The sequence below is a fragment of the Malassezia pachydermatis genome (assembly GCF_001278385.1).
Source record: "Malassezia pachydermatis strain CBS 1879 chromosome Unknown scaffold1, whole genome shotgun sequence".
In the NCBI taxonomy this organism is placed as follows: Eukaryota; Fungi; Basidiomycota; class Malasseziomycetes; order Malasseziales; family Malasseziaceae; genus Malassezia; species Malassezia pachydermatis.
Window position 1 is genome coordinate 304,674 of NW_017253138.1, and position 27,042 is coordinate 331,715.

Genomic DNA, 27,042 nt, shown 5'->3' on the forward strand with positions numbered 1-27,042 from the left:
GCAGCCAGAACGTCGTCGTGACTAGACTTCCACCATGGCCGTGCATACGCCTGAGTCTGTGGGTCGCCAGCACCATGAGTGGACATGGCGATACTTTTGCCTTTTGATGCAAATATATCTCCTGCGCATGCTGGCTTATATAGAAGTGGCATTGACGGACAATCTGCGTCCTAAGGTCAAAGATGATGTCAAGGTGACGATGATTCAAGTACCGTCGCGAGATCCTGGGCGTACAATCAAGGCTGCCCTATACGAACCGGTAGATATGCCGCAGGGTCCGCGACCCGTAAATGTCAATGCACACGGTTCTGGCTTCTGTATTCCTGCTTTCTTTGGAAACTCGCGGTTCTTTTTGTACTTGACGGCACGAAAGCTCCGATGCTATGCCATCGATGTGTGCTACCGCAAATCGCCCGAGTACCCGTACCCATTTCCTACGCAAGACGTAGAAGACGTGGTGAACTGGGTCTTTACGCAGCCAGACAAATTTGATCTATCGCGTGTGTCGATGACGGGCTTTAGCGCTGGCGGCAACTTGGCCCTGTCCACGACCAACCGTCTTGGTCGTGATAAGATCACGGCTGTGGTGTCTTTTTATGCGCCTCTGGATGCCACGACTTCGGGCGCGCCTGTGGGTTTCCGTGGAAACTATACCAAGGAGTTCCGCAGCGGCGTGGAGCTGCTGCCATGGGCTTTCTCCGGCTTCTTTTCGTCGTTTGTGCCCATGCAAACCGATCCTGGCGACCCTTATCTCTCTGTGATCAATTCACCGCTTGATAGGTTCCCAGATTATGTTCTGTTCGTGGCTGGTATGTCGGACGTGATGTACTCCGACTCGAAGGCTATGTATGAGCACATGGTGGAATCAGGCACGATCGGCCAGAAGCAGCACTGCCGTTTCTTGCAAGTCCCCAACGAGGCGCATGCTTTTGATGAACAGCCCAAGTGCCGTGAATCGGAGGAGTGGCGTGATCGTGCATACTTGACCTCAATTGATACCATCTTCAAGTCATGGTACCCCCAGGCTGAGCCATTGCCCATGGAGTTGGACGCCGTTGCTCCTCTACATTTGTGAAGTATATGTTAATAAACTTTTTACTATCTGTTTACCACATGAACCGCTGAAGTCCTGCTTCCTGCGGCCACGCAAATGTGTGCTGACCAAACACCCATATGGTGCCCAGGTTGATACATACCAGCCACAAAGCCTCGGCGTAGAGCCAGATCTTTGGTGGCGCAGGCACATACAAGCGTAGTATCATATACGGTACAAGATAATAGCGAGGCTCCATCAAGGGCGAGGGGATGAGAGTGAGGCATGTAGCCATACACCATCCAAGAATCCAAAGTGTGCACTGCTTCACTGAGAGCGCCTTGTACCATAGCAAGGCGCTGCTGGTATATATAGACACAAGAGCGTACCGACTCCATGAAGTGCGATTGATAATGCGACGCCATACGTAAAAGGTGTAGTGTCGGTTGTCAGCAAGAAGGAAGGGATGAACCACAGTGCCATATCGCACTGCCAAGGTGCTGAGAGCGCCTAGTGCTATGCTTAGCATTACCAGACGGGAGGAAACTCGCGTATACGCGTGGGAAACAAGAACAGGCGCGCCGAAAAAGAGAGCAAATGCAAAGAAATAATTCACATGCGACAAATGCAAGGAGGCCTGATGATGACTTTGATCACCAAGCACAATGGTACCGTGATTCCAGACCATAAAAGCACCAAAGCAAACAAAGGTCGGCAGGTATATCACCGCCGTACGGCCCAGCGCAGGGTACGTAGCCCAGGACTGGGCGAGGCGTAGGAGTGGGGGTGTGATGTGGGAAGGCACGCGCGCTAGGCGCTGCATATCCTTGACCAATGCTGCCCCCATCACAAAAGCGACCCACACTATATTGGTCTGACGGAACCAGAGGGAGACAAAGCCCAGGAGAGAGGCTAGGACATGTTGCCGATGCTCCATTGCTGCCAGGGCTGCCAGAATGGTGACGACGCTCCAAACATCCGTATAGTACAAAAATCCAAAGAAGTACAGTGGCGGTAGGGATGCGCATACCAAAGGCGTCAGTGTATCCATGTGTCGGTGCGTGGCACGCAGTAGAAAGAAACATAAGATCGGCAGGAAGAGCAATGCTCCTGCATTGGTCCAACGAATCCATGCGAGGTCGGTACAGGCAAGTGGCATGCCTAAGGACGAGAGGACAGTATGTGCCGCCAAGGTAACAAGGTATAGCCCAGCTGGGGTCGTGATCTTAGGATCCCATGTCCATTTGCCCTGGCAATAGTGCGTGAACTGTGGGACATGAAAGATTTCATCCTAATGATCAGCGTGAATAGGGACGTACCATGTAAGGCTCCGGGACATGTCTTTGAATCCAGGAGGCCGTATAGGCCACTACACTGACCCAGAGTGTACACGCTAGGAGACGCAGACCTAAGCGTGACACCGCCATGTCGCGCGTGTCACTGTTGAAGTGGAGGAAAGCGGACGTGCGTTGAGGCCTATATATATATATACAAAGGCTACTTGGGCCTACACACGCTCTGCCATCATCTGGCGAAAATTATCGGATAGGGCATCTGTGAATGTAGAGGAGAGGGGATCAGTCCCCTTGCTCATCGCAGGTGCATTGAAAACCACAGGAGGGTCTGTCGACGCACCATCATCCACATCGTCAGGGTCATCCATAGGATCACGAGGCACCGACAGCATGGCTTCCATGTCGGCCTGCGTGGGCATGGGCGATGGAGTCGACATGGAGCTAGCGGTAGCAGCAGAAATGAGCTGCTCAATCGCTCGGCTCAGCTTTTGTAGATCAATATGAGGCGAGAGTTGAGGGTTCGCCGGTGTTTGCAATGCCGACAGAAATGCCGTGACATGTTGCAAAGCCGGTGCGGCTTGCTGTAAGTAAGGATGGCTCATGACGCCGCGGCCCAAGCCGACTACCTGGGTGACACCCCGCATCGCGCTGAGAAAGTCGAGGGTAGGTGTACCTGTCCCACTGAATGGATCCTCAGGGAGAGGAGGGAACGTATCGTCGTCGTCGTCGTCGTCATGGTCATTGCTGGTGGACGGCCTGGCCACCACGGCTGTAGTCGAAGCATCCTCGTGGACAGGGTTGTCTACGCCCTGGCGCGTAGGCGCGCTACCGAAAAGCGTACGTGCCCATACCTCATCAGGAAGAGGCACATCAATCTTCACCAGCAAGTGCTCTGCACCCATCTCCTTTTGGTGCGAGGTCATAGGGTTCGCCTCACAGGACGCACACAAATCCAAATCGGTACATAGGGAACACTTGAAACGCGGGCCTACGATCGGCATGGCACAGTCTGGATTAGAAGGCATATACACGTACCATTACAAGTGACGCCAGGATGGGGTACCCACTGCGTAGGACAAGGGTTCTTTGGAATGTCGTTCGCTGCGGTGAGTCGTACGAGTTTGTGGCCAGGATGCATTTGCTCGTGGCGTGGCTCACAAACTGCACAACAGTCCCAGTCAGGGCATGTCAAGCCTATCGTTAACATCCTGTTACGTACACTTGAATCGTTCGTCTTTTACAGGCTGGGCACATACGTTGCACCATGCCACCTCCATTCGTGCAGGTGGCGTCATTAAGCGAACAGGGGCCGTGCGAGCTCTCTCCCAAGGGGCCACGACATGCATCGATGGAGGTGTGCTCTTTGCAGAGATAATTCGAAGAGTGCCCCTCGCTTCGCGCGTCGCACGCCGTCTTGGGAAAGCGTGAGGGCGCCGTTGCAGTGGGGACGACGTCCATCGGCTTTCTTCTTCCTTGGTGTGGGAGACAAAGTGGTCGTGCCTTGCTGCTGTGTGAGACCTCGGCACGACAACGATGACAGTCGAGGCCTCCGAGACGGATGCGTCGTCGCATGTGGCGATAGTGAAGTCTCCTGACTCATACGATAATGTTGAGCAACCCAGGGTGTGGATGCCAAGGGCGTTTGCTGCGTCGGAAGCTGCCTCCCATAAAGAGAGCGAGGCGAAGGACACGGTGCCTTGGGCCGAAGAGCTAGCCAAGGAGCAGATCTTGCGTGTGCGTGACTTTGCCTTTGACGACGAGGATGAGCGGCATCATGGTATTGGCTCTGTGATCCCTGCCCCTTCCCAGCCTATGTATGTCGCATTGTACGATTTCCACGCAGAAGCGGCCAATGAGCTGAGTGTGGAAGCAGGTACCCCCGTGCAAATCATGAGCGAAATCCCCGGCGGCTGGGTCCTTGCCCAACTCGTGGACGATCCTTCGCGATGTGGGTTGGTCCCCTATACCTATTTGCAAGCCGTGGGCGAAGAATGACAGTTTTTTTTCTTAAATATATATATATATATATATATATATATATTGCTACGTATGGGTATCTGGAAAAGAACGTGGCGCGCTTGTAGAAAGCGCCTGCTGTAGACGTGGAATAGATGCAAGCCCTAGAGCATAGATATCGTCGACAACGCGTGCATACGCGGCGTCTTGGTCACCGATACGGCGCAGCAAGCGCAGCAGCGCAACGTACACGTCGACCTCTGGCGGCGTTCCCAGCGAGCTCCAGTGATGCAAGAGCCATGCATACTCTTGCAAGGCAATCATGCACGCCTGCGTCTTGTACGAATCACGCTCGTGTTCATGGCGCGCATAGACCCACCGCCGACGTCGTCCGACGCGCACAAGGAGACGCAAGACTTCGACCATGGCCTGCGTAGGCACAGGTTGGCGATGCGCAATGCACATCTGCTTTAGCAGGCGCCAAATACGCATCGCCATATTGATATGCCCTGCCGCAGCGGCCAGTTGCAGGGAGGCGACATAGACGTGGGGATGGTGCGCAATCGGTGCGCTGGGCCACGTACGTTTGCGTCGTAGCTCTGGGTACACACGCAAAAGCACACTCGTCGCTCGTATGCCATGAGGTTGCTGAGGGGAACGTAGCTGGCTATGCCGAATATGCTGCAGCAAAGCCACGAGACGATAGGTATCGTGATCACGCAATGCCTCGTCCACGGACGCCAACAGGTACAGCGGCTCGGCCTCCCGTATCGAGGCTGTGGGCGCTGGTAGAGCAGGTAGGGCCACAGCGCTAGGATCAGCGCGCTGCAGCGCTAACGCATACGATCCAAGGGCCGGCCAACGTCGCCGAGCGGCTTGGCGGACCAAGATGTTCACCGTAACAGGTCCTGGCTTCAGGGGTGGTGATCGTTCGCGTGTCATGTGCTCCAAGACCCGCCAGCAGGCTTGAGGATTGTCAGTATGCTGCAAGGTGTATTGCAGCAGGGCATTGTACGAACGCTCACTGAGCACAGGCACAAAGTAGGTAGCGCGATCGCTACGACGTGTGCGCTGAGGCGGCGGTGTGAAAAAGTCAGGTTGCGGCGTGCGACCACAGGGCAACTGTTCTATCCACACGGGTAGCACATGGCGGATCTCTTGCGCGGCCTGCGCGGCGTGTGGCGCATGGTACTCCAAGGCAGGGAAGTGAGCGAGCAGCTGAATGAGCCACGTAATGTCTTCTTTGTGGGCAGGGACAAGCGGTAGGTAGTTCTCACGGAGCAAGCTCCCTAGAGCCACGAGAGCGTAGCAATAGTCGGTGTACAAAGCGCGGCTCGCGCCAAAACGGCCTGGCGATGGTGGTGTGCGAAGCCGTAACACGCGTTCGACCGTGCGCATTTGGATCATGAGGGTATGCATCACAGCGCGCGATGGTGCAGGGGCCTGACGCAGCCAGTGCTGCTGAATGTGCCACTGAAGAATCCGCATCGCTTCGCCGAGTCGATTGCTCAGAATAAGGCGACGCGTCAGCGGCGTGGTATCGCTCGGGGTAGGATCGCCGACCTTGCAGAGGGCCTTCCACATCGCCCGCATATGCGACCGATCAGGCAGGGCCTCGAGCTGCATAAGCAGATGCAGGCCTACGTCTCGGGCCTTGGCGACGGGCATGGCAGGCGGTGCCAGGGAGGCCAGGTCCAAGTATACACGCACAGCGTCGAGGAGCGATAGTTGTTCCGCAGCGTGCATGTACATCATGACCAGATCGTGCCAGAGCAGTTCATCCATTTCATGGGAGGGCGCATACATGGTATCGAGCTCTTTTCGTAACGCTTGGGTACGCGCCGTGATCGCAGGCAGCCATGTAGCTGCATCGTCGGGCTGCTGTAAGCACAGCCGCACCGCATGTACACTCGCGGCAAGCCGCGCACTTTCCTGTGTAGTGGGCGGCCATATGCGGTAGGTCGATGGGGTGGAATACAAGGCGCTAAGATATGGTCGAGCATACACGGCGCGCTGCGGCTGAGTAGAGCGGAGTAGGGTGTGACACAAACCGCGGACGGCCGCCGATCCGCGCAGCGACCGATATAATAAGGGCGGACGCCTACTCATGTGCGCAGGGATAATCAAGGCACACACACCGACGCCCCCGGGGTATATGGATGCACGACGTGGTCGTCCTCGTCGTCTTCTGGCGCACAACCAGAGGCCATCGTACACGCGAAGGTCGTCGGTGGGTTTGTCAGCACGGCCGGCATGTTGAACGACCTCGTAGGTCGTCACTGACCCACGCTGATTTTTTTCATCGCGCTCCCTCGCTCTTGGTTTTTCTTTCCGGCCCACCACAAGGTATGTACTCGAAGCTCCGCCCTCGGTCTCGCTGCGCGGGTGTGCCACGACTGGAAGGATGACAACATTTGCCATTGGCTCGAGCTCTTCGGAGCAAAGACTCTGTGCAGCCTATCAGTCATAGTTACTCTGACACCGTCGTCGTACGTTCGCGTGGGGGACCAGCGAGGGCTGGGTGTGGACCAGCTTGCTAACAGCCCAGTAGGTGCCCTGGTTGTATGATAGGATAGTGTTTGTATGTACGTACTATCAACCTATGCCACTTCGACAAACGCACGCGCGACGTCCAGCGTGCCCTGCGTCGTCCACGTCACAGGGGTGTGAGCGCCGATGAAGTACACGCGGCCCTCGTCCAGAGGGATCGACGTCTCGCCCACGAGCAGCTCACCCTGCCCCTTGGTCACCAGCACGATCGATGGGCCATGCACGGCGCGGTGCTCACTGCGTTGCGAGTCACGCAGCGCTGTGAAGAGCAACGTGAATTCCGGGATCGGTGGGTCGTACAACAGTGTATGGCCTTGGGCATCGCCGTCCCAGACGGGCGAGCGAAGACGCTGCTCGTCCGCACTAGCGCTCTTATAGGTCAGCATAGACAGCAGGACATCCACATCGCGTGCTTTCGGTGTGAGACCGGCACGGACGACATTGTCCGACGCGGCCATGCATTCGAGAATGTGGCCAGCCAAGTACGCATGCGGCTCATTGGCGCCGAGGAACATGGCCTGGCCACGTTCCAAGTGCACGATATTCAGGAAGAAGGTGCAGAATACGCCAATGTCGCGTGGGTACTGTTCATGGAGGCGCACTACGAGGTCCGCGACCTCGTCTGTGACTTCCACGGGGCCTGTGCGCTGGCGGTAGCGCGTTGCGATCGCGTCCACGGCAGGCTCGTACACGGTTGGCGACGCACGCATGAGGATGCCAAATACGTCATGAAGCGCTGACGACGAAGTCGCCTGCACCGCGTCCCACGCTGCATCCGCTTCCAACACGGATCGGAGCTCTGGGACCGTAGCCACGAAGTGGGCCATCTCTGCCCAGGGCCTAAAACCACAGAAGCCTTCAAAGTCGCTCAAGGCCAGCGCCATTTCCGGCTTGTGGTTGTCGTCCTTGTACATAGCCGGCTTTTCCTTATGCAGTTTCTCGGCTAGCGCCTTGTCGGGATGCGCTTGAATCGAGAGGGCCTTGTTAATGCTGAGCACTTTGAACAGGAAAGGCAGCGCGCCACGTCCCTCGTCCAGCCCAAAGCGAGCAACGACCTCGTCGCCGACCAAGGCCTTGTGCTCGCACAGGTAGTCATGCAGCAAGACTTTCGAGCCATCGGGCAACAGTGCGTACGACGGCAGCGTAGGGTGCGTACCCATCCACAGCTCGGCATACGGTTGGTCGTCTTTCCTGTCAAAGTGCAGCTCCTTGGTCGCACTTGCATAGTGCGCTACTAAACAATCTGAACGACGTCCTGGTACGCCCCATTCGTACGACTGCACGCCTGGCACGAGCGGGATCACACTCACACGTTGGGACGCCATCGTAGATCGAAGGAACGTGCGCACGTTGCTTTCGCGACGTATGAAAAGAGGCGAATTTTGGTTTACACGGGTCTCCTCCACAATGACACTGGCGAAAAGCTACGTGACTACCTGTACGCACCGCCGCGGTGCGATCCACGGCCGCCGCGATTCGGCGGCGGACCACCGTAGCCGCTGTACGGATGCGAGGCCTGACCGTACCCGCCGTACGCAGATGGCTGGCCATACGCAGAGCCATACGCCGTGCCTGCATGGCCATACGGCGACGCGCCAAAGGAGTTGGTCGCCTGGCCGTAGCCATAGGCTTGGTAGTTGTGTCCGCCGTAGGGGTTCGCATAGTGCCCTGCATAGGCCCCGCCGCCGTACGGCCCGCTGGGCGCTGGCTGGTACGGACCAGCATTATAGGGACCGGCATTATAGGGACCAGCATTATAGGGGCCAGCATTATAGGGACCAGCATTATAGGGGCCACCGCCATAAGGACCACCGCCATACGGACCATTCGAAGGCGCATGGTACGGCCCTCCCGGATGTGCATCACGGCCATACAGGGCGCCTTGACTACTCCATCCATCTCGTCGACCGCCACGACCGCCACGACCTCCGAAGCCACCACCGCGATGCCCACCGCCCCCGCCACGGCGTACCCAGTCGGCGTCCGCAGGGGTAAGGCGGCGTGGTGGGAGGCGCAGGCCACGAAGCAGGACACTGCGATGCGGTGTACGCTGTGCAGGAAAGTCGTAATACACCGAGACGCTGTGGTCGTTATGAATGTCTTTCATATCCGGCAGCGACGAGAGCGGCGAGTAAAATGTCGAGCTTGGCACACACGAGGGATCGACTTCCATCGTCCCGGCGATCTGACGAATGCGCGTGGTATCGATAGGCTGCGGCTGGCCATCGTTGCGCTTCGCATACATGCGGCTGATGGCCGGGTACAGATCCGCATCCTCATTCACAAACAGCACATTGCGTCCGAACGAGTTGCGCCGGACTTCGTCCTTGGTCAGCTGACCGTACCGTTTATGAAGCGCGGTGAGCAGGCGTTTCTCATCAATGAACGGCAAGAGGGCAACACCTTGCCAGGCCATTTTCTTGCCGTTCATGTCGATAGAAAACTCACTGGGGTAAAAGTCCACAATCTCCGACTCAGGATCGGTCATGAGCCACTGAAATGGTTCCGGCAAATTGGTCTTACTGGCCGCCGGCAGCACACCCATCAGCTGCTCAAACGGACGGAACGGCTCACTCTCGCCAAACTCAATGGCCAACGAGGCCATATCAGTAAAGTCGGCAGCGAACGGCGCATAGTGGTACGGATAGTACCATTTCCACGACGGGCAGCCCTGGTAGTAGTACGCAAGGACCCAGCAGAGACCTTCGACGTATTTCTGGACCACAGCGCGACGGAACGCTGTATCAGACAACTCGACGCCAAACTTCTGGCGGTAGTATCGTTCCCGGTAGCCTGGCTCGTACAGTTTCACGGTATCCTCGTACTCGACCGTGCCGTCGTCGTTCACTTTGCGTGTGAGAGGACTCGTTTCTTCTTCTTCGTCGTCGTCGTCGTCATCACCATCCTCATCGTCGTCGTCTTTCACACCTCTCTCGTCTTGCTCTTCGTCCTCCTCTTTCTTGAGCGCTGGACTCTCCTCTTCCTTCACAGCCGCCTCGCTGCTCTCGTCTTCTTGCTTCACGAGCGCCTCCTTCCCCAATACATCCTTCTTGAGCATGTCGTCCGACTCGTTCGCTGTGCCTTCCAAGGCCGAGGCCAGCGCCTTGGCCCGATCTTCTGACGGCGTAGCTGTATCGCGCGGCATCTCTTCGTCCATCGGAAACAGCGCCGAGTCTTCGACTTTGCCGCGCTTGCGAGACGTATCGAGGGCGCCAGCCGCACGCTTGGTCCCCTTCTTGGCGGCCAGCTCTACTCGCATCGTTTCGGCCGCACTAATGTTGGCCATGCGGATCTGTGCGCGGTTCTTCACCACGTCCATACTATCGCCATCCAGCAAGATCGGGCCCTTGTTACGAGCGCCTGGCACAGGTTTGCTCGGCGCGACCACGGGCGGCGCAACGACTGGCGGGGCAGCCACAGGCTTTGTCGATGCCTCTGTGTTCCTGGGCTTGCCATCGCGCGCAGCATGACGGCGCTTGTTCGCTTCTTGGCGCTCCTCGGTCTCTTTGCGCTTGCGGAAAATCTCATCCTCCAGATTCGCGAGCCCATCGAGAATCAGCTGGGCATTCCGTAACTCGACACGGCCGTTGTTCGTGACATACCCTGTCATGCGAGGCAACTCCCGTTTCCAGATCTTCAGCAGCGTGTCAATCGCTCCCTCGCGAATCTCTAGACTGGGCAAGTGCGGCAAGAAATCGTTGCCTACAAAGAAAATCAGAAAAACCCAATCGTCAATCGCACGTTCCAAGTCAAAAGGGAACGGAATGCCGGGCGTCTGCAGCTCCACCGCCAAGTACTCGCGCAACGTCGGCACATCCAGGAAAATGAACGGCTTCTTGGCCGGTACAGGTTTTTCCACACGCTCAGCTACGCAATTGGCGGCATAGTGCCCTTCCTGTCCACATCGATGACATCCACGACTCTTGTTGTCCTGCGCAAATACATCTTCACGTAGCACCTTGAAATGCGGCTCGTGCGTCGCCAGCGAGAGCATAATCAAGTCCGCATCTAGGCCATAAATGACATGCTTCATATTCGGGTCGTGGTTCGGGTCGCTTCGTTTGCGGCGGATGTAGTCCATAATCTTGTGCTCACCTTCTCCAGGCACACTGGCATCTGAGAGCACAACACACAAATTCTTCCAGCCAGGGTCCGTATTGAGCTTGTGGGCGATCCAGTATCGCAGCGAGGAGGCAAGCAGGTCCATAAACGGCGTACCGGGCGTAATGGCATTCGAGTCCCACGACTTTTTCACGCTTTCGTCGTCGTCCGCTTGGCCTTTCTTCTTGCGCTCGGCCAGCTCCTGCTCGCGCTGGTCGTGCATGATTTTGGCATCCTGCGCCGAACGAAAGCGACGGGATCGCTGCTGGTTCATTTTGGCACGGGGCGCTACACCGTCAATGGCCATCATCAACAGTTTCCGTGGGCGGATCATAGCGACGACGCGCTCTGTGTACTGGAACACTTCTGCCATCATTTCTTCTTCTGTCTCCGGCGCCGGCTTCCCTTCCGGGTGCGTACATGGATGTACAATACCATTCATATCTAGGTATAAACAATCGTACTCCTCGCCATTGGGATTGGGACGTGAAATGTCCACAGGCACCTCAATCATCTCGCCATCCGGGCCCGTCATCTGCCCTGGCTCGTCCTCCTCAACGCTCTGGACAATCTTGGGGTACTTTTTCGAGAGCCATCTGAACAAGGCAGGCACACCCTGCTGTAAGTGGTGGAACGACGTACCATACTGCGATAGACCGCCTCAGTGCAAGAGGCTCGCCGTCTCGTTCACGTCCTGCGCGTGGAGGCCGTGCGATCGCAGAAAAATGCGTTCGTCACCTACTAGGCTGCCGAGAAGTGGAGAAGAGACGTGGGCGCCCGCCGTGCTGCCCCACGCCTAGGGCCATGCAGTGTGGGGGCGAGGCCACGTCGGACGACCGCCGTCCCCTGGTCGGCACAGGTGATGGGTCCAATTTGTACAACTACATTGACCATGATCGCGTATGGGGCGTGAATATCGAGCCGCCGGAGTCTGCCAAGGTGGCGCTCAAGCCATGGGACGAACGACATTCGATGGATCGCTATATGGAAAGTGGCGTGGACGACCAGATGATTGTGACTATTCCCTTTACATGCCCCGTTCGGATCCAAAGTATTCTGTTGTTTGCGGGCCGTAGCGATATGGCCGTACGGGTACGTATCTATGCCTCTGACAGGCAGCGATGTGCCGCCTTTGTGAACCGGCCGCATGGCATCGATTTTGACGAGGCACTCTCGGTCCTTGATGGCCGTCTCGGCCCTGCAACCAGTGGGCGTGCACAGGCCGACTTTGCCTTGCTGGAGAATGCGGCGCAGGTCACATCGTACCCTGTCAGCGCTTCGCGCTTCGCCCACACGAACAGCGTGAGCCTCCTCTTGGTATGTATTCTATTCACTCATCCGGCAGAGCGATTCGTTGGCTGGTACCACGTCGCGTATGTACTATATTGGGTTTGTCGGCAAAGCGCTGGATCCACGCGCAGATACCACCAAGACACACGATGTGCCTGCGGCTACGTCCGCGACGCACTCCGTGGATGGCGTAAGCCAGTCGTATAGCACAGCTTCTACACCAAGCGTACGTTAGGTCACCCATCAGGGCCTTTGGTATTCGTAGGCCTACTCAGTACCGCCTACTTACATGTCTTCCGCCGCCTCGTTGGCCTTTTCAGCGGCAAGCGCTTGCAGCTTCTTCTGGCGCTGGAGGAAGCTGGTCTAGTTAGTCACGGCGCGAAAAAGATCGTCACATACTCCTCGTATTGACACCTCTCGTAGGTGTGGCTACAGGTCAGCGTACTGGAAACACATACCGCTCCTCTTCACAGGCCCACGGCGCGTAGAACGTCTTCCGACGGCACTTGTTCAGCGGGATCAGCAGCCTTATCACGTTAGTTTGTTTGTATACATACGCGCTGCACGAGTCGCGGTAGCCAAGTGGCAGGCGCGCCGCGTTGCTCTCTTCGAGTGACGCCGTGTGGTCCGTCATCGTAAAGTGTAGATCAGTGCGGTGGCCGACTCACCGACCGGGTTGCCTGCGACGCATCCGCTGCTCTCGTCCATGCCTCCACTCTCGGCCGAATGGGCGCCGAGGGGCAGGTCGGCAGTTCCATCTCGGCGAGGGACTCGTGCATCGCTGGCCCCAGTCACGTCCCTCGCTGCATCCACCATGCTTCGATCGACATGTATCCGTGCGGCGCGTGCGCATACACCCATGATCCGTTTCCCGGATCGTCGTGCTCCTAAAGGTATGTATGTATGATATGGTAACATTCTCAGAAAAGCATGAGCCTAAGCCTCATCCCGATGCGCCGTCTGAGATTGCCAAGGACTTTGATCGATTCCGCCAGGTGCTTGAGTCGGGTCCTCACTTTGATGCCTCGAAGCTGAAGCCGTTCAGCTTGCACCAAGGCAAGAGCTCGAGCTCGAGCTCGAGCTCGTCGTCGTCGTCGTCGTCCTCGGCGAACGTGAGCGACAGCGTGTACGACTTGCCACCCCGTTTCTGGAACACACCTGCTCTGCAATGGAGTGAGGCGGAGATGGCCGCTGTGCAGTCTGGTGGCGCTTCGATGCTCGACTAAAATGCTTCGTGTGGCGCCGATAGACCCCTGAGAAACGACACAGGTTGCCTTGGCCTAGGCAGGCGTGGTTTTTCTCCTTTCATACCTAGATAGGCCTAGATGTTGTTCCCTTCTGCGTCCACTTCCATGCACGACGCTACGCTTCTTGCGTCGCGTGTGTAGCATGGCGGCGTCCTATGGGGTTGTGGGGACGAGGCCTCCGTGGGCCTCCACATGTATCCCAAGACGGCGAGGCGCTGCGTCCTCGGTTCGTTTTCGCTTGGGAGTGCGTCGCGATGCTAGGCGTAGAAGGCTCGTCTACGCCGTATGCGCCGTCGTCATCGCATCTTGGCGTGACACGATCACGTACGCTCTTCTTCTTATCGATTCGCGACTCGCTTGCACCAGGCGGGACGGCGGCCTCGTCATCCCATGCGCCGCTGCTAGGCGGCGACAACGGCGATCATCACGTATCGCCTGCGGACGATGTATACTTTGATGTGGACCGCCACGATGTGTCTGTATCCCTTCCGCCATTCTGGGTCGATACGACAGACGAAGTGGATGCCATTCTCACAGCGATGATACCCAAACTCCAAGAGCTCGATCGCTTGCATGCACAGCATCTTCTTCCCTCGTTTGCCGACAAGTCGGCCCAGAAACGCGAGATCGAGGCACTAACGGAAGATGTGACGCAAGATTTTCGGCGTGCGTCGCAGCATGTGTCGAAGCTGGTAGCGCAAACAACCGAAGCCCTTCGGTCCAAGCGGCTCTCGAAGCACGAGGCCATGGCCGCACGCAATGCGCAAACCGCACTGGCTACGCGCGTCCAGCACATGTCGTCTATGTTCCGTCGAAAACAGTCGCAGTATCTACGTCGCTTGCAAGGTATGGAAGTCCAAGAAGAGAAAAAACCTAGTGACGCATGGCTCTTGGACGATGAATCAAGTATACAGGAAGATGTGGCTTTGGTACGTCTAGGCTCAGCTGACCTCAGTCGGAACGTGTGCAAGGTGATTCGCAGCAGCAAGCACTTCTCGATGTCGAAGACCATACACTATCGACCATTCAAGCGCGAGACGAGGAAATCACACAAATTGCGCGCTCCATTTCCGAGTTGGCGCACTTGTTTCAGGACCTCTCTGCGTTGGTCATTGAGCAAGGCTCGATGCTGGATCGCATTGACTACAATATCGAATCCATGGCCACAGACGTCCAGCATTCGTCGTCCGAGCTGAATCGCGCCATGGCGTACCAGGCTGGCTCGAATCGTCGTTCTCTGATCCTTTTGCTGTTGCTGTGCATTGCGTTACTCATAGCGATTTTGGTCATACGCCCCTTTTTCAGGTAGCCATACCTTGTTTTACCATTGCACAGCCAGGCCATTTGTAGGCGCTTCAACACCTTGGTAGCTGGTATGAACGTCGGCCATGGGAATGTGCGTCTCCATGGAGGCGGCATGAGCGTCCCACGTCTGCAGCCATCCCTGCAATGGGCCGTCGATCGCCTGCGCTAGCAGTTTCTGTGTCTGTGTTGGCGTGCTGGACACGCGCTCGGTCGTACCCCAGTACGTCTGCTCAATGACATGGACCCACCGCCGATCAGTGCCTTGCCAGCCTGGCGGCGGCGCCGGCCATGCCTTCTCCTCCTCGTTGTGCGCCACATTCGCATCCTGCGCTTGCTGCTGCATCTCGATCCAAGCCTCGGGCGGGCGCATTTGTCCGCCGCCATTGACGCAGCCGCTTGGGCATGCCATCACTTCAATGTAGTCGTACGCAGGTTCTTGCGCCGCGGCACGCCGGATCGCCATGCCACGTCCACGCTGCCCCTTGGCACCTGTCTCGCGCTGCAGCTTGCGGACCAAATTTTGCAGATTGCGGAAGCCGTAGCATGTCGCGCCTTTGAACAGAGTCGTACCATCAGGCGCCCGCATCACGTACTCTGTATAGTCCGACGACCGAATCGTTCGCACATCGATTGTCGGCGTTTCGTCCGTAGGATGCGCTGTGCGCCATTCTTGGTATACCTGCAGCAAGATGGCGAACAGGTAGCCACCGCTACTGGAGCCAGGCTCAGGCTCGGGCATGGATTGCCGTGTCGCCACGGCTTGGTCCGGCTGGAATGCATGCCGCACAAGGAGGTCATGCAACTCGCCTGTGGTTAGTACACAGTCGACGTCTTTCACGCCCGCCGCATCGGTCATAGCAGCGCGAGATGCCTCCAGTTTCTTATCGTAGCAGGGCATCACCGCTACATGGTACACGTTCGAATGGTTCGTCGTAATGCAGCCTGTCGTCGTGCCGATGCCGAGCTTCTCGGGCCCCCAAATACGTTTGGCTAGAAGGCCGGCCATTTGCTGTGGCGACTTGGTCGTCGCGACGTACGGCAGGAGTTCGCTGTGTGCCTTCTCCGCGTAACACACCCAGCCAGGGCATGCACTCGCTAGCATTGGAAGCGTCGGTGCCTTTTTATCGCCACGCTGTCGTGCATCGCGACGCGCACAAAACTCGCGTACGTGCGCACGAAGGGCCATGTGTCGTGCCAACGTAGTGTCTTGCACCACGTCAAAGCCCATCTGTGTCAAGGCCCCTTCTATACGTGGGAACAGGTCCGAAAGGGGTAGGCCGAATGCCGCTTCCAGCGACGCGAGAGTCTGTGTGCTGATGGTCATGACAAATACACGCTCTCCCTTGCGTTCCAATTCCGTCTGGACTTCATCGACGCTTTGCAAACCGATCAGCACCGTCTCGGCACTGGTCACACACCCACTACAAGCCAGACAGTCGTTGAGCGAGATTTGTGCAGTCTCTAGCTTCGTACGTGCACGAGGCGCATTGGCTGGCGTTTCCACGTACACGCCCTCTTCAATGGAAATGTTCGTGTTGGCATGCGCCTCATCGTTGGGTGGCGCATCCACAGGCTTGATGCACACTTGTGACGGGCCCAGATAGTCGTTCAGGTCGGTGAGAGTCTAGGTAAGTCGTCTCTATGATACGTACCAACGCCCCTGACAACGCCATCCTCTCTCTGCCACGCTCGTCGTGCGCGTCGGTCGGTGTTCGCCTGTCCAGCGAAGCGAGGCGCTGGCGTCAGCCTCCACCCTTTTTTTTTGTCCCTCCCTCTACCATGCGCCAACTCAAATATCATGAGCAGAAGCTGCTCAAAAAGTAGGTGTTTCCATCCCGTTTTGCTTACCGACCAGGCACGACTTTCTGCAGTGGAAGAATGAGCACAATCTGCGTGAAATTAAAGTGATGCGGCGCTACCATCTGCAGGACCGCGATGACTACCACAAATACAACGTGCTGGTAGGCAAGACGCGGCAACTGGCTTTGCGTCTATCGACCCTGCCGGCTGCTGACCCCTTTCGCGCGCAGCAGGAATCCATGCTGCTGAACAAGTTGTACGATATGGGCCTGCTGGATACAGGCTCCAAAATGAGTGATATTATGGAGAAGCTCAATGTCAGTGCCTTTTGTCGTCGGCGTTTGCCGGTAGTGATGGTGCGGCTGCATATGAGCGAATCGGTCTCCCAAGCTGTCAAATACGTCGAGCAGGGACATGTACGGGTGGGACCCGATACCATCACTGACCCAGCGTTCTTGGTGACGCGCAATATGGAAGACTTCGTGACATGGGTCGACACCTCCAAGGTCCGCCGTGCCATTGCGAACTACAACGACGAGTTGGACGACTTTGATCTTTTGTAATGTATCTATATACGACCACCACATACAGCCTCGATGTCTGCTACTTCTTTCGGTGCTTCGGCACTCAGCACCACATTGTCTGCGTACCCCACAGCGACATCGTCCTCGACTCGCATACCCAGCCCACGGAAGGCCTTGGGATACGCAGGCTCGTCCGGGACATACAGGCCAGGCTCGATCGTGAGCACCATGCCCTCTTGCAGCCGTGTAGAGCGCTCGACCGTGCTTGTATCATGCAAATCAATACCTAGCCAATGCCCAATGTAGTGAGGGTACAACACACGTTCCACGGTGCCAAAACCCAGCTGGAAGCCCAAATCACGAAGTTCTGCACTTAGCATTTCCACGCTGCGGCGGTGCAGCTCTGATAGAGAATAGCCCTGGCGTGCTGTGGCCAATTGCGTGCATCCCTTGAGCGTTCGTAGTAGCGCTTCATACAAGTCGCGCTGCGGCCCGGTGAAGCGGCCATCCTGCGACGTAGGCATCGTTCGTGTAATGTCCGAGGCGTACCCACGGAATTCACACCCAGCGTCAACGGACATCACATCATTGGGGCCCATGAGGTTGTCGTTTCGTACATAATGGATCATTAGCGCATTGCGGCCAGAAGCAAAGACAGGGACGTACGCTTGTCGCTCTGCTCCACGACGCGCGCACTCGTATTCAAACACGGCCTGCGCCTCGGCTTCCGGCAAGCCTGGACGTGCGGCACGCATGACCTGCGTCATCGCTTCGCCACTAATTGCGCCTGCCTGACGCATAACTTTGATTTCGTTCTCACTTTTGCGACTGCGCAACTGGTCCAGCTCACGCTGCAGCGAATGCGTATTCCGTCGATCACTCAAAAGTTTCACCACATTGTCGAAATCAGTCTTGCGCACAAACAGATCAAAACCGGTGGGGGAGGGGGGTGCCAGGAAATCATGAATGCTGAAGCGGGGCGAGCGAAGACTCTGGCGCGGGACCGTGACTTGGGTGGGAAGGTCCACGTAGAGATGATCACACCGACTCACGCTGCTCTTGAGGTACTGCAACATAATGGCCGGATCATTGGACAGCGCTTCATTCGCACCGAAAATACGCTCGGCGCCTTCTAAACCACAGGTCGGGCCATCCCAGACCTCCTTATGCGCTTGACATGGCTCCACTGCACGTCAGAGGAAGCAGCGTACGTACCAAACATGGTCATTTTGTAGCCACGCTGACTCGAGTTCTTTTCCAGCACAAGCGCAGCATCTGGCTCCTGCATACCAGTGAGGTACTATTATGAGTATGGCGCACAACGTACCCAGAAATTGGACTCCTGACGAAACTTGTAAAAGATATTCCGAGACATGTACTTGGTTCGTCCGCCCATGAGCACCACAACACTATTTTCGGGCAGCCGATCCATCAATGACTGACGACGCTGCTCGTACTCTGATGCAGGGATACCTGGAGTCAAGTGATCGAGAGCAACGTCGCCACCTGTGGCAGGGTCCGTGCCACGTCGAAAGTCCTTAGGAAATAGGTGCGGATGGGTATGAGGGAGTGGCTGGCCACAGACAGGAAGCGATTCATGTGCGGCCTTGGTCGCAAGACAACGTACGCGCGAAGGCCAAGCACGGAGGAGCATGCGTTGCATGGTAGCGTCCCCACAGCGTTGTACGTACGTACGTATGCAGGCCGACGTCTACCTGCCTACCAACCTTCGCACCTTCGCACTTTCACGTGATCAGACGCGTGAGGGGCAGGGGTCTCGCAGCGTTGGTCTGGTGTCTCCACGCGCGTGCGTTCCACCTACGTACGTATTTTGGCCATGCCGCTGGTGGACCGACGTGGTGGCCTGTCGCCTAGCAAGGCAGACTCGCCTTTGAAGCGATCCATCGCAGGCACTGTAGGGGCACGTGTGCCCATGTCGGGCATTCGCACGCCCAGTTCCTCCTCGGTAGCTCGTTTGACGGAGGCAGGCGTCCCCAGTGAGCCGATTCAGGCGTTCTTGCGTATTCGTCCAGCGTCCATCGACGAGGAAGACGCGAACGAGACGCAGCCGTACATTCAAGTGGTGTCTGATACTGATGTTATTCTCACGCCACTGCCCGAGTCGACGTCGTCCAAATCCATGTCGCGTTTGCGCTCAGCCGCGTCGGCCGGGCCCACGAAGTACACATTCTCCCAAGTGTTCCCACCGGAAGCGGGCATGGAAACGGGCGAGCCTGGTGCCCAGCGTGCTACGGCGCAATCGCAGTTTTTTCAGGTCACGACGCTACCTCTGGTCCAAGACTTGCTTGAAGGGAAAAACAGTTTGGTGTTCACGTATGGCGTTACAAATTCAGGCAAGACGTACACTGTGCAAGGCAGTCCACGTCGCGGCGAGTCTGGTATTCTTTTGCGCACCATTGATGTGCTGTTCAACAGCATCGATGGGTACGAGTGCACGCGAGCTGTTCGTCCTATGGGATTGACAGGCGTGCAGCCTGGCATCTCCGACTCCAGCAAAAGCTTGTTGGCCAGTCGAACTCGACCTCGACCTCGTCTGCGACCTGGCCAGACACGGGAGGCAGGCGACGTCTCACGTTCGGACATCATCTCAGAGCCGTACGATATCGATCCTACCAAGCTGGACATTGACAAGGACTATCGCTACAGTATATGGGTCAGCTATGTGGAAGTGTACAATGAGAAGCTGTACGACCTATTTGAGATGCCCATGTCATCGCTTCTTACACGTATGGATACGCGGCGCGAGTACGGTACGAGCGAAGCGGATGCCAAGCAGGCGCCCACACGGCGTCCTCTGCTTCTGAAGAGCGAGGTGGAAAGTGGCGGGAAATACGTCGGTGGTCTCAAAGAAATCAAAGTATCGTCCATCCAAGAAGCCCGGGATCTGATTCGGTGTGGCCAGGAGAATCGATCTGTGTTTAGTACCATGGCCAATCGGTCCAGTTCGCGATCGCACAGCGTGTTTACGATCAAAGTGTTGCGCGAATACACAGGTGTGGATCTGCCAGGGCATGACGTCGCTGGGCTCAGCCGCAAGTACTTTGTGTCGCGGCTGAGCATTGTGGATCTCGCAGGCAGCGAGCGGATTGCCAATACTGATATTTCTGCCGGTCCACGCCTGAAAGAAGCGGGCAGCATCAACAAAAGCCTGATGTGTTTAGGGCAGTGCCTAGAAACGATGCGCAAGAACCAAATCCGGGCGGGTATAAGTACCGGGTCCGATCACAAAGCGTCGCTATCGCAATCGCAATCCAGTGAACCCCGACGGCGGCGGCAGAGTATTGTGCCGTTCCGTCACTCGAAACTTACCGAGCTCTTCCAGTCGTTTTTCCTTGGCGATGGCAAAGTTGTGATGATCGTCAATGTCAACCCTTACGGCACAGGCTACGAAGAAAATGCCCATGTGATGCGGTTTAGTGCTATGGCCAAAGATGTGGGCATTCAAGTCACATCGAACGCCGTGCCACGGAGTGTAAGCAGCGCAAGTCTATCGCAGCTGGACGATGGTGTGGATGACTCTGACGACGAGTCTGTCGAGGAGACCGAGCAAGATGAATTTGTCAACATGTTGCTCGCCGAAAATGAGCGTCTCCGTCAGCGTTGCGAACGTGCCGAGAGTCTGCTGCAAGTGATGGAAAAATCAGTGCGTGATGAAATGGCGCAATATACCGAGGCGGCGCTGAAGAAAATGCAACTGTACTATGAAAAGCAGCTTCAAGCTGAGGTACGTACTTATCTACTCACCTATTAGATCGATGCCAATGATGCCTTTGTGGACCGCAAAATTGATCTATTCGCACGTTTATCACGCACAGAGCAAAGTGACTCTTCCATGTCCTCGGCTACAGAAAACGATGATAGCGCTGTGTTCCACGCATTGAAAGAAAAAGAAGAGGACAACATTTCGCAGTCGCCCACCTCTCAGACCAAGTCTGTGCCAAGCGATGTGCTCATGTCGATTCTCTCCGATGACTCGCAAGATACCCTTCTTCCGCGTGGAACACCCAGCCCAATCAAGCGCATGCGTCGGCTTCGCCCGCAAACGGCGATTCAGGCGGACGATATGGACCACTTGGCCGATGTCTCTGTGGATGCTACGCCCCGTCGAGATGTTCGTCGCGCGCTCCGGTAGTTTTCTTTAGTGGAGGCTCCACTCTTTTTTTCTTCTCTCCACGTACCTTGAACGATGAGTGAGAGTACGTTGACAAATAAAGAGCGCCGTATGGCGCGCAAGGCAGAACGCCAGCAGAAAAAAGAGGCAGAGCATAGCAACGAGGCTTTGGCGCCGTCCAAGCGACGGAAAGAGCGCGACTTTGATGAAGCAGCGGAAGAGCCTCAATACGATGAGGCGCCTGCCGACGAGGTGCCAGACGAGGACGTGGAGCCGCTCTCGCACAAGGAGCAGCGCAAGCGTCGAAAAATGGAGAAAATGGCCGAGAAATATGGGACTATGCACAAGGAAGCCGCTGCTCCGGCACGTCCTGAGCGTAGCCCCTACAGCGTGTGGATCGGTAACTTGTCTTTCACCACAAGTGAAGATGACCTGCGTCAGTGGCTCTCCGATCATGCTATCGAGGGCGTGAGTCGTGTCCATATGACACCTGGTGCTCGGCGTACAGACCATAACAAAGGGTATGTCTCTCTACGACTAACGATTCAGCTTCGCGTACGTGGACTTGCCGTCGGACGACATGGTGCAGCAGTGTGTGGCGCTTTCCGAGACGTCGTTAGGCGGGCGTCGTCTTCTCATCAAAAGTGGCACCGATTTCCGCGGTAGACCTGGGCTGGATGCCTCTGTGATGGATCTCGGGAGCACTACATCCGGTGGCCGCACAGGTCTAACGAAAACGGCCCAGAGGATCTTGCGCTCCCAAAAAAACGCGCCAGCGCCTACGTTGTTTATGGGCAACTTGAGTTTTGAGACAAAGGAAGATGATATTCGCGACTTGCTGGAGACATCAGCAAGGCGCCATTATGTCGATGAAACCCCTGAGGGCGAGGCACCTGCGCCACCCTCGGCGGGCATTCGTAAAATTCGCATGGGCACCTTTGAAGATACCGGGAAATGCAAAGGGTATGTTGTCTATGCACTCACCTCCAGTTTTGCGTTTGTTGACTTTGATTCGGCTCACCATGCTACCAAGGCTCTGATTGAACCGCGCAATGGTCGGCTTCTCGGCCGCACGCTCCAGATCGAGTATGCTGGCCTTGACGCTGTGCGCCGTGGCGCATCTAAAGACTTGTTACCAGACTATGTGCCTACACGTCGTCGACGCCGTCCTGCTTCCTCTACCAATACAGAGCCCCTGGGCCAGGCCGCTTCTGTGCGTGAGGACGAAGGGGAGACCGACACGGCGCCGGCCGCCTCCGTGGCGGCCCCGGCGACGCCAGCGCCGCGCCGCCGAGGCTCTGCAACTCCACGACGGATTCGCCCCGGTGCTGCGAACGCCGCTGCGCCGCGGCAGGCGTACGGGATTGTACCGTCGGAGGGCAAGCGTACTACCTTTGCTGAGTAACAACTCTATAGAATCTGTTGTGCACGATCCTGTCTATAGCATGCTTCACGCTATCGTGCTGTGCATATTTCTTTCGGCTTCTTCACACTGGGCCAGGGAACGGGAACGAGTTGGTTTAAAGAGAGCCTACCTATTCATAGCCCTGATTGGGTTCAGAATGAATGTAACCAATATACATCCACCAATGACTTCATAATATTCCGAGGCACTCCGGACCTGAGTGGAGGCCGTCGCCGGAGAAGCATGAAATCGCGTGGTGGTGCATTGAGCCTTTCAATTCATACTGCTACCGTCTGCCTGGGGTTAAGAATTCTTAATTCTGTACAGTGCCACCACTACCTTGGCCATCTTTCCATATTGTAGCCGATGCCATTCTTTGCTAAGCTTGCGGGGCCATTAGCCCGCTATGCAACGATACCCACAGCCGCAGCGCCAAGCTCGGCGATAGCGTCGAGCTCCGCTATACCTAATGGTGCCGTGCCCTCCTTGTCCGTGGACACCAAGCCCAACGCGGCGATAGCTTCTCCGCAGACTGGATCGTCGGAAAATGAACCTGCGACTGCCAAGGTTATGCTGACTACAGATTCGCTACCCTTCAACGACACATATACCATTCGGAAACCGCAAACTCGCTCCGAGTCGGTGCCGATGCCAGGCCGCCGTCGCAGCGCCAGTTTAAGCCGTGTCGATACGGAGCGTCGTGCGCGAATGGGCAACATCCGTCGGAACTCTGTGACGGCGCATTCCACAGGGAGGACCATTACTTTCGCACAATCTGTTGCGCCGCATGCCGATCCTCACATAAGTATGACGCCTCAGGAAGAGAGTGTTCTCTTGGCGTTGGCCGCGGATGGCAATGTTGAGCAAGCTGTACAGTCCTATCTTGCTCTTCCCTCCGATGCACGCACGCTGTATGGTGTACGCACTATGCTGGAAGCTGTGCTGCGCTCGCCAGCGCCTTTAGCTCCCTCTTCCACGCCTGTGCCACTGCACAATGTGGACACTATGTACACCCTTTACCAAGGCATCAGAGCATGGGACCAACCTGCACTGGACTCTAAGGCCTATGCCATCGTCATTGATGCGTTATGTCGGCGCGACCTTGAGGTGGTAGCGCGATCCCCAGAGGCTGCACCACATCGTGTTGCGACCGATTACTTGGCGCTAGCCCTCCAAGTCGCTACGCAAGCGCACGCACTCAAGCGCGTATTTGACTCCACAGTCCCGTACAACCAGCTTCTGCAATGCTGTGTTCCTCGTGGCGATACCTCGACGGCTGTTGCTGTGCTAGCACTTTTAGAGAGCAATCTCAAGACGACGAAAGACGCCGAGTCATACATGCTGCTTCTACAGATCTTTATGCACCAAGATGTGCCTCAGCTTCCTGACGAGACTTTGGAGGACAAACGTGTGAGGTGCCTGCAAGCGTGTCAGCTCATCTTTACGACGTTCCAGCGGGTTGCTACAGCAAAACTGCTTATCGAGCCTCAAGCGCCTGGATTTTCGCGCGAGCAATGTGCACGTGTGTGGGCTTGTATGTTTGACGTACACTTTGCGTTGGGCGATCCATTCGGTGCTGTGGCGCTCTTTGAGCGAATGCTTGGCCAAGCTGCCACAGACCGTTCTACCCCTGTGTTGGACGAGCAAGTGGTCAGTCGCATGATCATGGGCTTCGTGCGGATCGGCGATGTGCGCTCGGCTGTGCAATGGCTGCATCAGCTGAATGCATCGCATCTGCCAGCGCCTCATGTCGCAGCGTATGAAGGGATTGTGGCTTCAGCGATGCAGCAGACGCCTGCTATGGCCGCCACGCTGTTGCGTGATACAGCACAGGCATTGACAGCGCGCGATGCGCCTACCTGTGGTATGATGCTGGCCTCCTCCCGATGTGTCATGCACTTAGCCAATGTGCTTGAAATACGAAAGGTAGAGCGCCAGCTTAGTGCTCAGGACTTGTCGTCCTGTTACGTGGCGCTGCACACGCTTGCGGTTCGCCTGTTTTCTACGTACAGCGCCGAACGTCCGTTGCGTACACGGCAACAAGCCTTACCAGTGTCGGCCATTCTGCGACTAGCCGCGCATCAATCTGTCGCAGGACAAGCGGAAGAAGCTGGTGCTCTGTTTGCGTTGGCGACCATGGCCCTTCGGCATGCTGACTTGTCGTCCCCCTCGTCTGTCTCCCTTATTCGCGATGCATGCCATTTGCCGATGGCCATTGCCGATGCAGCGTTATCGTCCCCACATGTGCTCAGCGATAGCTGTATACGCTTCCTGACGCTGGCCATGTTGGTCATCCCAGCGCTGCGTGGCATGGACTGCTCGCTTGTAGACACGGCAAACACGGCACTCGTACGTGAATTCGAAGCGGCCAGCCGCGATGTGCAAGGCAACTTAGCATTGCTCTCGCTTGACAGCTCATCTTGGGCTGGTGTCGTTGATGCTTTCCTTCGTGCGGAGCTAGCCTCGCCACGCGCGTTCCCTGGCCCGGATGGGCATTCAGGGTTGGGTAAGCTGCTTACGCAGCTCGCACGAATTCCGAATAAGCCGTCGTTGGCCCTTGAAGAGATTGAAGCGCGTCTGCGGGAAAAGTACGGCGAACCTGGCGTACAGATTGCCCAAGGTTGGATGTCAGGGGGCACGCTCAATGAGGAGGCCTCGATTGACTCGAACACGTCGGCGCAGACGCCGGCGGCCCCCGCTCCACCGACCGTGCCAGTGGCAGACATGGACGACTTGCACATGCATGGCGTATTGGATCCTACGTTGCCGCCAGTCAAGTCCATTGATGCATCCCTTTCCAGCACTGTGCAAAGTCTTGCTCGGCCACATGGTCAGTTTCAAGCTGATGACCTGTACGAACGGCTGCGTTCCAGTATGGAGAAGGGCGTATACCCTACGCCCAGCGCGCTGGCTGTCCTCATCAATGCCTTTGGTCGAAACGCACAAGTGGAGCAGATTGATGAGCTCTACCGGATTGGACGGCATATCCTTGCATCCAAGCCCCAGAGTTCGGATTGGTGCCTGCACAACTGGACGCAGCTGGAGGACGGTATGATCACAGCGCTTTCGCATGCGATGTTGGCGGACCGAGCCAATGCACACCGCTTGCGTCTGATTCGTGCCCACCAAGTCCCCAGTGCTAGTGCGTACGCTGCTCTCATTGCGACGATCCAGGAACGCACAGACGACGCTGTGGTCGCCGAAGAGCTCTTCCAGGAATCGCAGCGACTTGGTGTGCGGCCCACTACGTACCTGTATAATACGGTGATTTCAAAGTTATCACGTGCGCGGAAGGTCGAGCAGGCGTTGCGTCTGTTTGATGAGATGCGGACAGCGAACTTGCGGCCAAGCAGTGTGACGTATGGTGCTGCGATCAATGCCTGTGTACGTACGTGTGATGAGGCTCGTGCTACTCAGCTGTTTGCCGAGATGGAGTCACAGCCATCGTTCCAGCCGCGTGTGCCGCCGTACAATACGATGATTCAGTACTATGTGCACTCTGCCTTGGATCGCGAGAAGGCGTTGCAGTACTATGAGAAAATGCAACAGGCCGGCGTCCGTCCTAGTGCACATACGTACAAACTGCTTTTGGACGTATGGGGTACCATTGAACCTGTGCAGCCCGATCGTCAGCAGGCTGTATTTGCACGACTCTCTGCGGATCGGTTGGTGGGCGTGCAAGGCACACATTGGGCGTCACTCATCCAAACACAAGGTGTGATGCTGCATGACTTGGATCGTGCGCTCGAAACATTTGAGTCGATTGCTGATCGTGCACCGCCCAGCTTGCCTGGTCGCTCCGGTGGCTCGACGGTTCCTGACGCTGTCGTGTACGAGTCGCTCTTTGCGGTCTTTGTGGCACACGGACGTACCGATTTGATGCCTATGTACCTTGCACGCATGGTCAGCCAAGGCATCTTACCGACGGCCTACATTGCCAACCTACTTATCAAAGGCTATGCGCAAGATGGACCTCTTGGCCTCGTCGAAGCACGCCGTGTCTTTGACGCGATGATCGATCCACCTGCCGGCGTGGCGGCCGCGGGAAATCACTTACCAAGACACCATGGCGCAGGCGCTCTTGGTGTGCGGCGTGAGCGAGTCTCGCATCGTGCGGGACGTGAGCAGGCCGTGGATCGTACTAACATCCTTGGCGCGTTGGTCAACCGAGAGCCCAGCACGTATGAAGCAATGATTCGTGCCGAACTGGCGTTTGGGCACACTGATCGAGCTCTGGCCATTCTAGAAAAGATGAAAGCACGTGCATTCCCTGCGGCCCTATTGCATCGCGCGCAAGCGATGTTTGATCGTGCGCAGCCATGACTATGCCTCCCTGTTCTGTACAAACATACGCCCTGTTTCTTTTTTTGGTGCAGGTAAGTCAGTATACCAGTCTTCCCAAGG

General features: G+C 56.6%; 17 protein-coding genes across 17 annotated transcripts; 9 read left to right on the forward strand and 8 right to left on the reverse strand.

The window, feature by feature from the left end:
* Positions 1-34: 34 nt before the first annotated feature.
* Positions 35-1,075, forward strand: Malapachy_3102 (arylacetamide deacetylase; the record flags this gene model as incomplete). Its single annotated transcript, XM_018137580.1, has 1 exon — positions 35-1,075. One exon carries the CDS (start codon positions 35-37, stop codon positions 1,073-1,075), a length of 1,041 nt encoding a protein of 346 aa, XP_017994117.1.
* A 31-nt stretch (positions 1,076-1,106) lies between these two features.
* Positions 1,107-2,460, reverse strand: Malapachy_3120 (dol-p-glc:glc man c -pp-dol alpha- -glucosyltransferase-like protein; the record flags this gene model as incomplete). Its single annotated transcript, XM_018137598.1, has 2 exons — positions 1,107-2,324; positions 2,353-2,460. The coding sequence occupies 2 exons, from the start codon at positions 2,458-2,460 to the stop codon at positions 1,107-1,109; spliced, it is 1,326 nt and encodes a 441-aa protein (XP_017994211.1).
* Positions 2,461-2,540: 80 nt separating this feature from the next.
* On the reverse strand, positions 2,541-3,605 carry Malapachy_3121 (ef hand domain-containing protein; the record flags this gene model as incomplete). Its single annotated transcript, XM_018137599.1, has 3 exons — positions 2,541-3,337; positions 3,364-3,429; positions 3,548-3,605. The coding sequence occupies 3 exons, from the start codon at positions 3,603-3,605 to the stop codon at positions 2,541-2,543; spliced, it is 921 nt and encodes a 306-aa protein (XP_017994210.1).
* Positions 3,606-3,861: 256 nt separating this feature from the next.
* Malapachy_3107 (tyrosine-protein kinase srms) lies at positions 3,862-4,323 on the forward strand (the record flags this gene model as incomplete). The annotated part of the gene is made up of 1 exon (XM_018137585.1): positions 3,862-4,323. One exon carries the CDS (start codon positions 3,862-3,864, stop codon positions 4,321-4,323), a length of 462 nt encoding a protein of 153 aa, XP_017994120.1.
* A 48-nt stretch (positions 4,324-4,371) lies between these two features.
* Malapachy_3113 (hypothetical protein) lies at positions 4,372-6,494 on the reverse strand (the record flags this gene model as incomplete). The annotated part of the gene is made up of 2 exons (XM_018137591.1): positions 4,372-6,162; positions 6,423-6,494. The coding sequence occupies 2 exons, from the start codon at positions 6,492-6,494 to the stop codon at positions 4,372-4,374; spliced, it is 1,863 nt and encodes a 620-aa protein (XP_017994039.1).
* Positions 6,495-6,884: 390 nt separating this feature from the next.
* Positions 6,885-8,159, reverse strand: Malapachy_3094 (mannose-6-phosphate isomerase; the record flags this gene model as incomplete). Its single annotated transcript, XM_018137573.1, has 1 exon — positions 6,885-8,159. The coding sequence occupies one exon, from the start codon at positions 8,157-8,159 to the stop codon at positions 6,885-6,887; it is 1,275 nt and encodes a 424-aa protein (XP_017993879.1).
* Positions 8,160-8,266: 107 nt separating this feature from the next.
* On the reverse strand, positions 8,267-11,580 carry Malapachy_3090 (hypothetical protein; the record flags this gene model as incomplete). Its single annotated transcript, XM_018137569.1, has 2 exons — positions 8,267-11,554; positions 11,578-11,580. The coding sequence occupies 2 exons, from the start codon at positions 11,578-11,580 to the stop codon at positions 8,267-8,269; spliced, it is 3,291 nt and encodes a 1,096-aa protein (XP_017993883.1).
* A 159-nt stretch (positions 11,581-11,739) lies between these two features.
* Malapachy_3105 (hypothetical protein) lies at positions 11,740-12,490 on the forward strand (the record flags this gene model as incomplete). Its single annotated transcript, XM_018137583.1, has 4 exons — positions 11,740-12,027; positions 12,055-12,252; positions 12,281-12,451; positions 12,473-12,490. 4 exons carry the CDS (start codon positions 11,740-11,742, stop codon positions 12,488-12,490), a joined length of 675 nt encoding a protein of 224 aa, XP_017994118.1.
* Positions 12,491-12,510: 20 nt separating this feature from the next.
* On the reverse strand, positions 12,511-12,859 carry Malapachy_3093 (nadh:ubiquinone oxidoreductase; the record flags this gene model as incomplete). The annotated part of the gene is made up of 3 exons (XM_018137572.1): positions 12,511-12,583; positions 12,684-12,752; positions 12,783-12,859. 3 exons carry the CDS (start codon positions 12,857-12,859, stop codon positions 12,511-12,513), a joined length of 219 nt encoding a protein of 72 aa, XP_017993880.1.
* Positions 12,860-13,039: 180 nt separating this feature from the next.
* Positions 13,040-13,451, forward strand: Malapachy_3108 (hypothetical protein; the record flags this gene model as incomplete). The annotated part of the gene is made up of 2 exons (XM_018137586.1): positions 13,040-13,118; positions 13,150-13,451. 2 exons carry the CDS (start codon positions 13,040-13,042, stop codon positions 13,449-13,451), a joined length of 381 nt encoding a protein of 126 aa, XP_017994123.1.
* Positions 13,452-13,726: 275 nt separating this feature from the next.
* Malapachy_3076 (tlg2-member of the syntaxin family of t-snares) lies at positions 13,727-14,781 on the forward strand (the record flags this gene model as incomplete). Its single annotated transcript, XM_018137555.1, has 2 exons — positions 13,727-14,401; positions 14,428-14,781. 2 exons carry the CDS (start codon positions 13,727-13,729, stop codon positions 14,779-14,781), a joined length of 1,029 nt encoding a protein of 342 aa, XP_017993573.1.
* A 12-nt stretch (positions 14,782-14,793) lies between these two features.
* Positions 14,794-16,450, reverse strand: Malapachy_3116 (iron hydrogenase; the record flags this gene model as incomplete). Its single annotated transcript, XM_018137594.1, has 2 exons — positions 14,794-16,401; positions 16,430-16,450. 2 exons carry the CDS (start codon positions 16,448-16,450, stop codon positions 14,794-14,796), a joined length of 1,629 nt encoding a protein of 542 aa, XP_017994042.1.
* Positions 16,451-16,556: 106 nt separating this feature from the next.
* Positions 16,557-17,140, forward strand: Malapachy_3070 (alpha-l rna-binding motif-containing protein; the record flags this gene model as incomplete). Its single annotated transcript, XM_018137549.1, has 2 exons — positions 16,557-16,597; positions 16,633-17,140. The coding sequence occupies 2 exons, from the start codon at positions 16,557-16,559 to the stop codon at positions 17,138-17,140; spliced, it is 549 nt and encodes a 182-aa protein (XP_017993567.1).
* A 5-nt stretch (positions 17,141-17,145) lies between these two features.
* Malapachy_3088 (xaa-pro aminopeptidase) lies at positions 17,146-18,764 on the reverse strand (the record flags this gene model as incomplete). The annotated part of the gene is made up of 3 exons (XM_018137567.1): positions 17,146-18,287; positions 18,317-18,401; positions 18,429-18,764. 3 exons carry the CDS (start codon positions 18,762-18,764, stop codon positions 17,146-17,148), a joined length of 1,563 nt encoding a protein of 520 aa, XP_017993820.1.
* A 174-nt stretch (positions 18,765-18,938) lies between these two features.
* Positions 18,939-21,254, forward strand: Malapachy_3079 (kinesin-domain-containing protein; the record flags this gene model as incomplete). The annotated part of the gene is made up of 2 exons (XM_018137558.1): positions 18,939-20,846; positions 20,874-21,254. 2 exons carry the CDS (start codon positions 18,939-18,941, stop codon positions 21,252-21,254), a joined length of 2,289 nt encoding a protein of 762 aa, XP_017993574.1.
* Positions 21,255-21,308: 54 nt separating this feature from the next.
* On the forward strand, positions 21,309-22,638 carry Malapachy_3101 (rna-binding domain-containing protein; the record flags this gene model as incomplete). The annotated part of the gene is made up of 3 exons (XM_018137579.1): positions 21,309-21,754; positions 21,783-22,196; positions 22,224-22,638. The coding sequence occupies 3 exons, from the start codon at positions 21,309-21,311 to the stop codon at positions 22,636-22,638; spliced, it is 1,275 nt and encodes a 424-aa protein (XP_017994114.1).
* A 366-nt stretch (positions 22,639-23,004) lies between these two features.
* Positions 23,005-26,961, forward strand: Malapachy_3096 (hypothetical protein; the record flags this gene model as incomplete). Its single annotated transcript, XM_018137575.1, has 1 exon — positions 23,005-26,961. One exon carries the CDS (start codon positions 23,005-23,007, stop codon positions 26,959-26,961), a length of 3,957 nt encoding a protein of 1,318 aa, XP_017993877.1.
* Between the last annotated feature and the right edge of the window lie 81 nt (positions 26,962-27,042).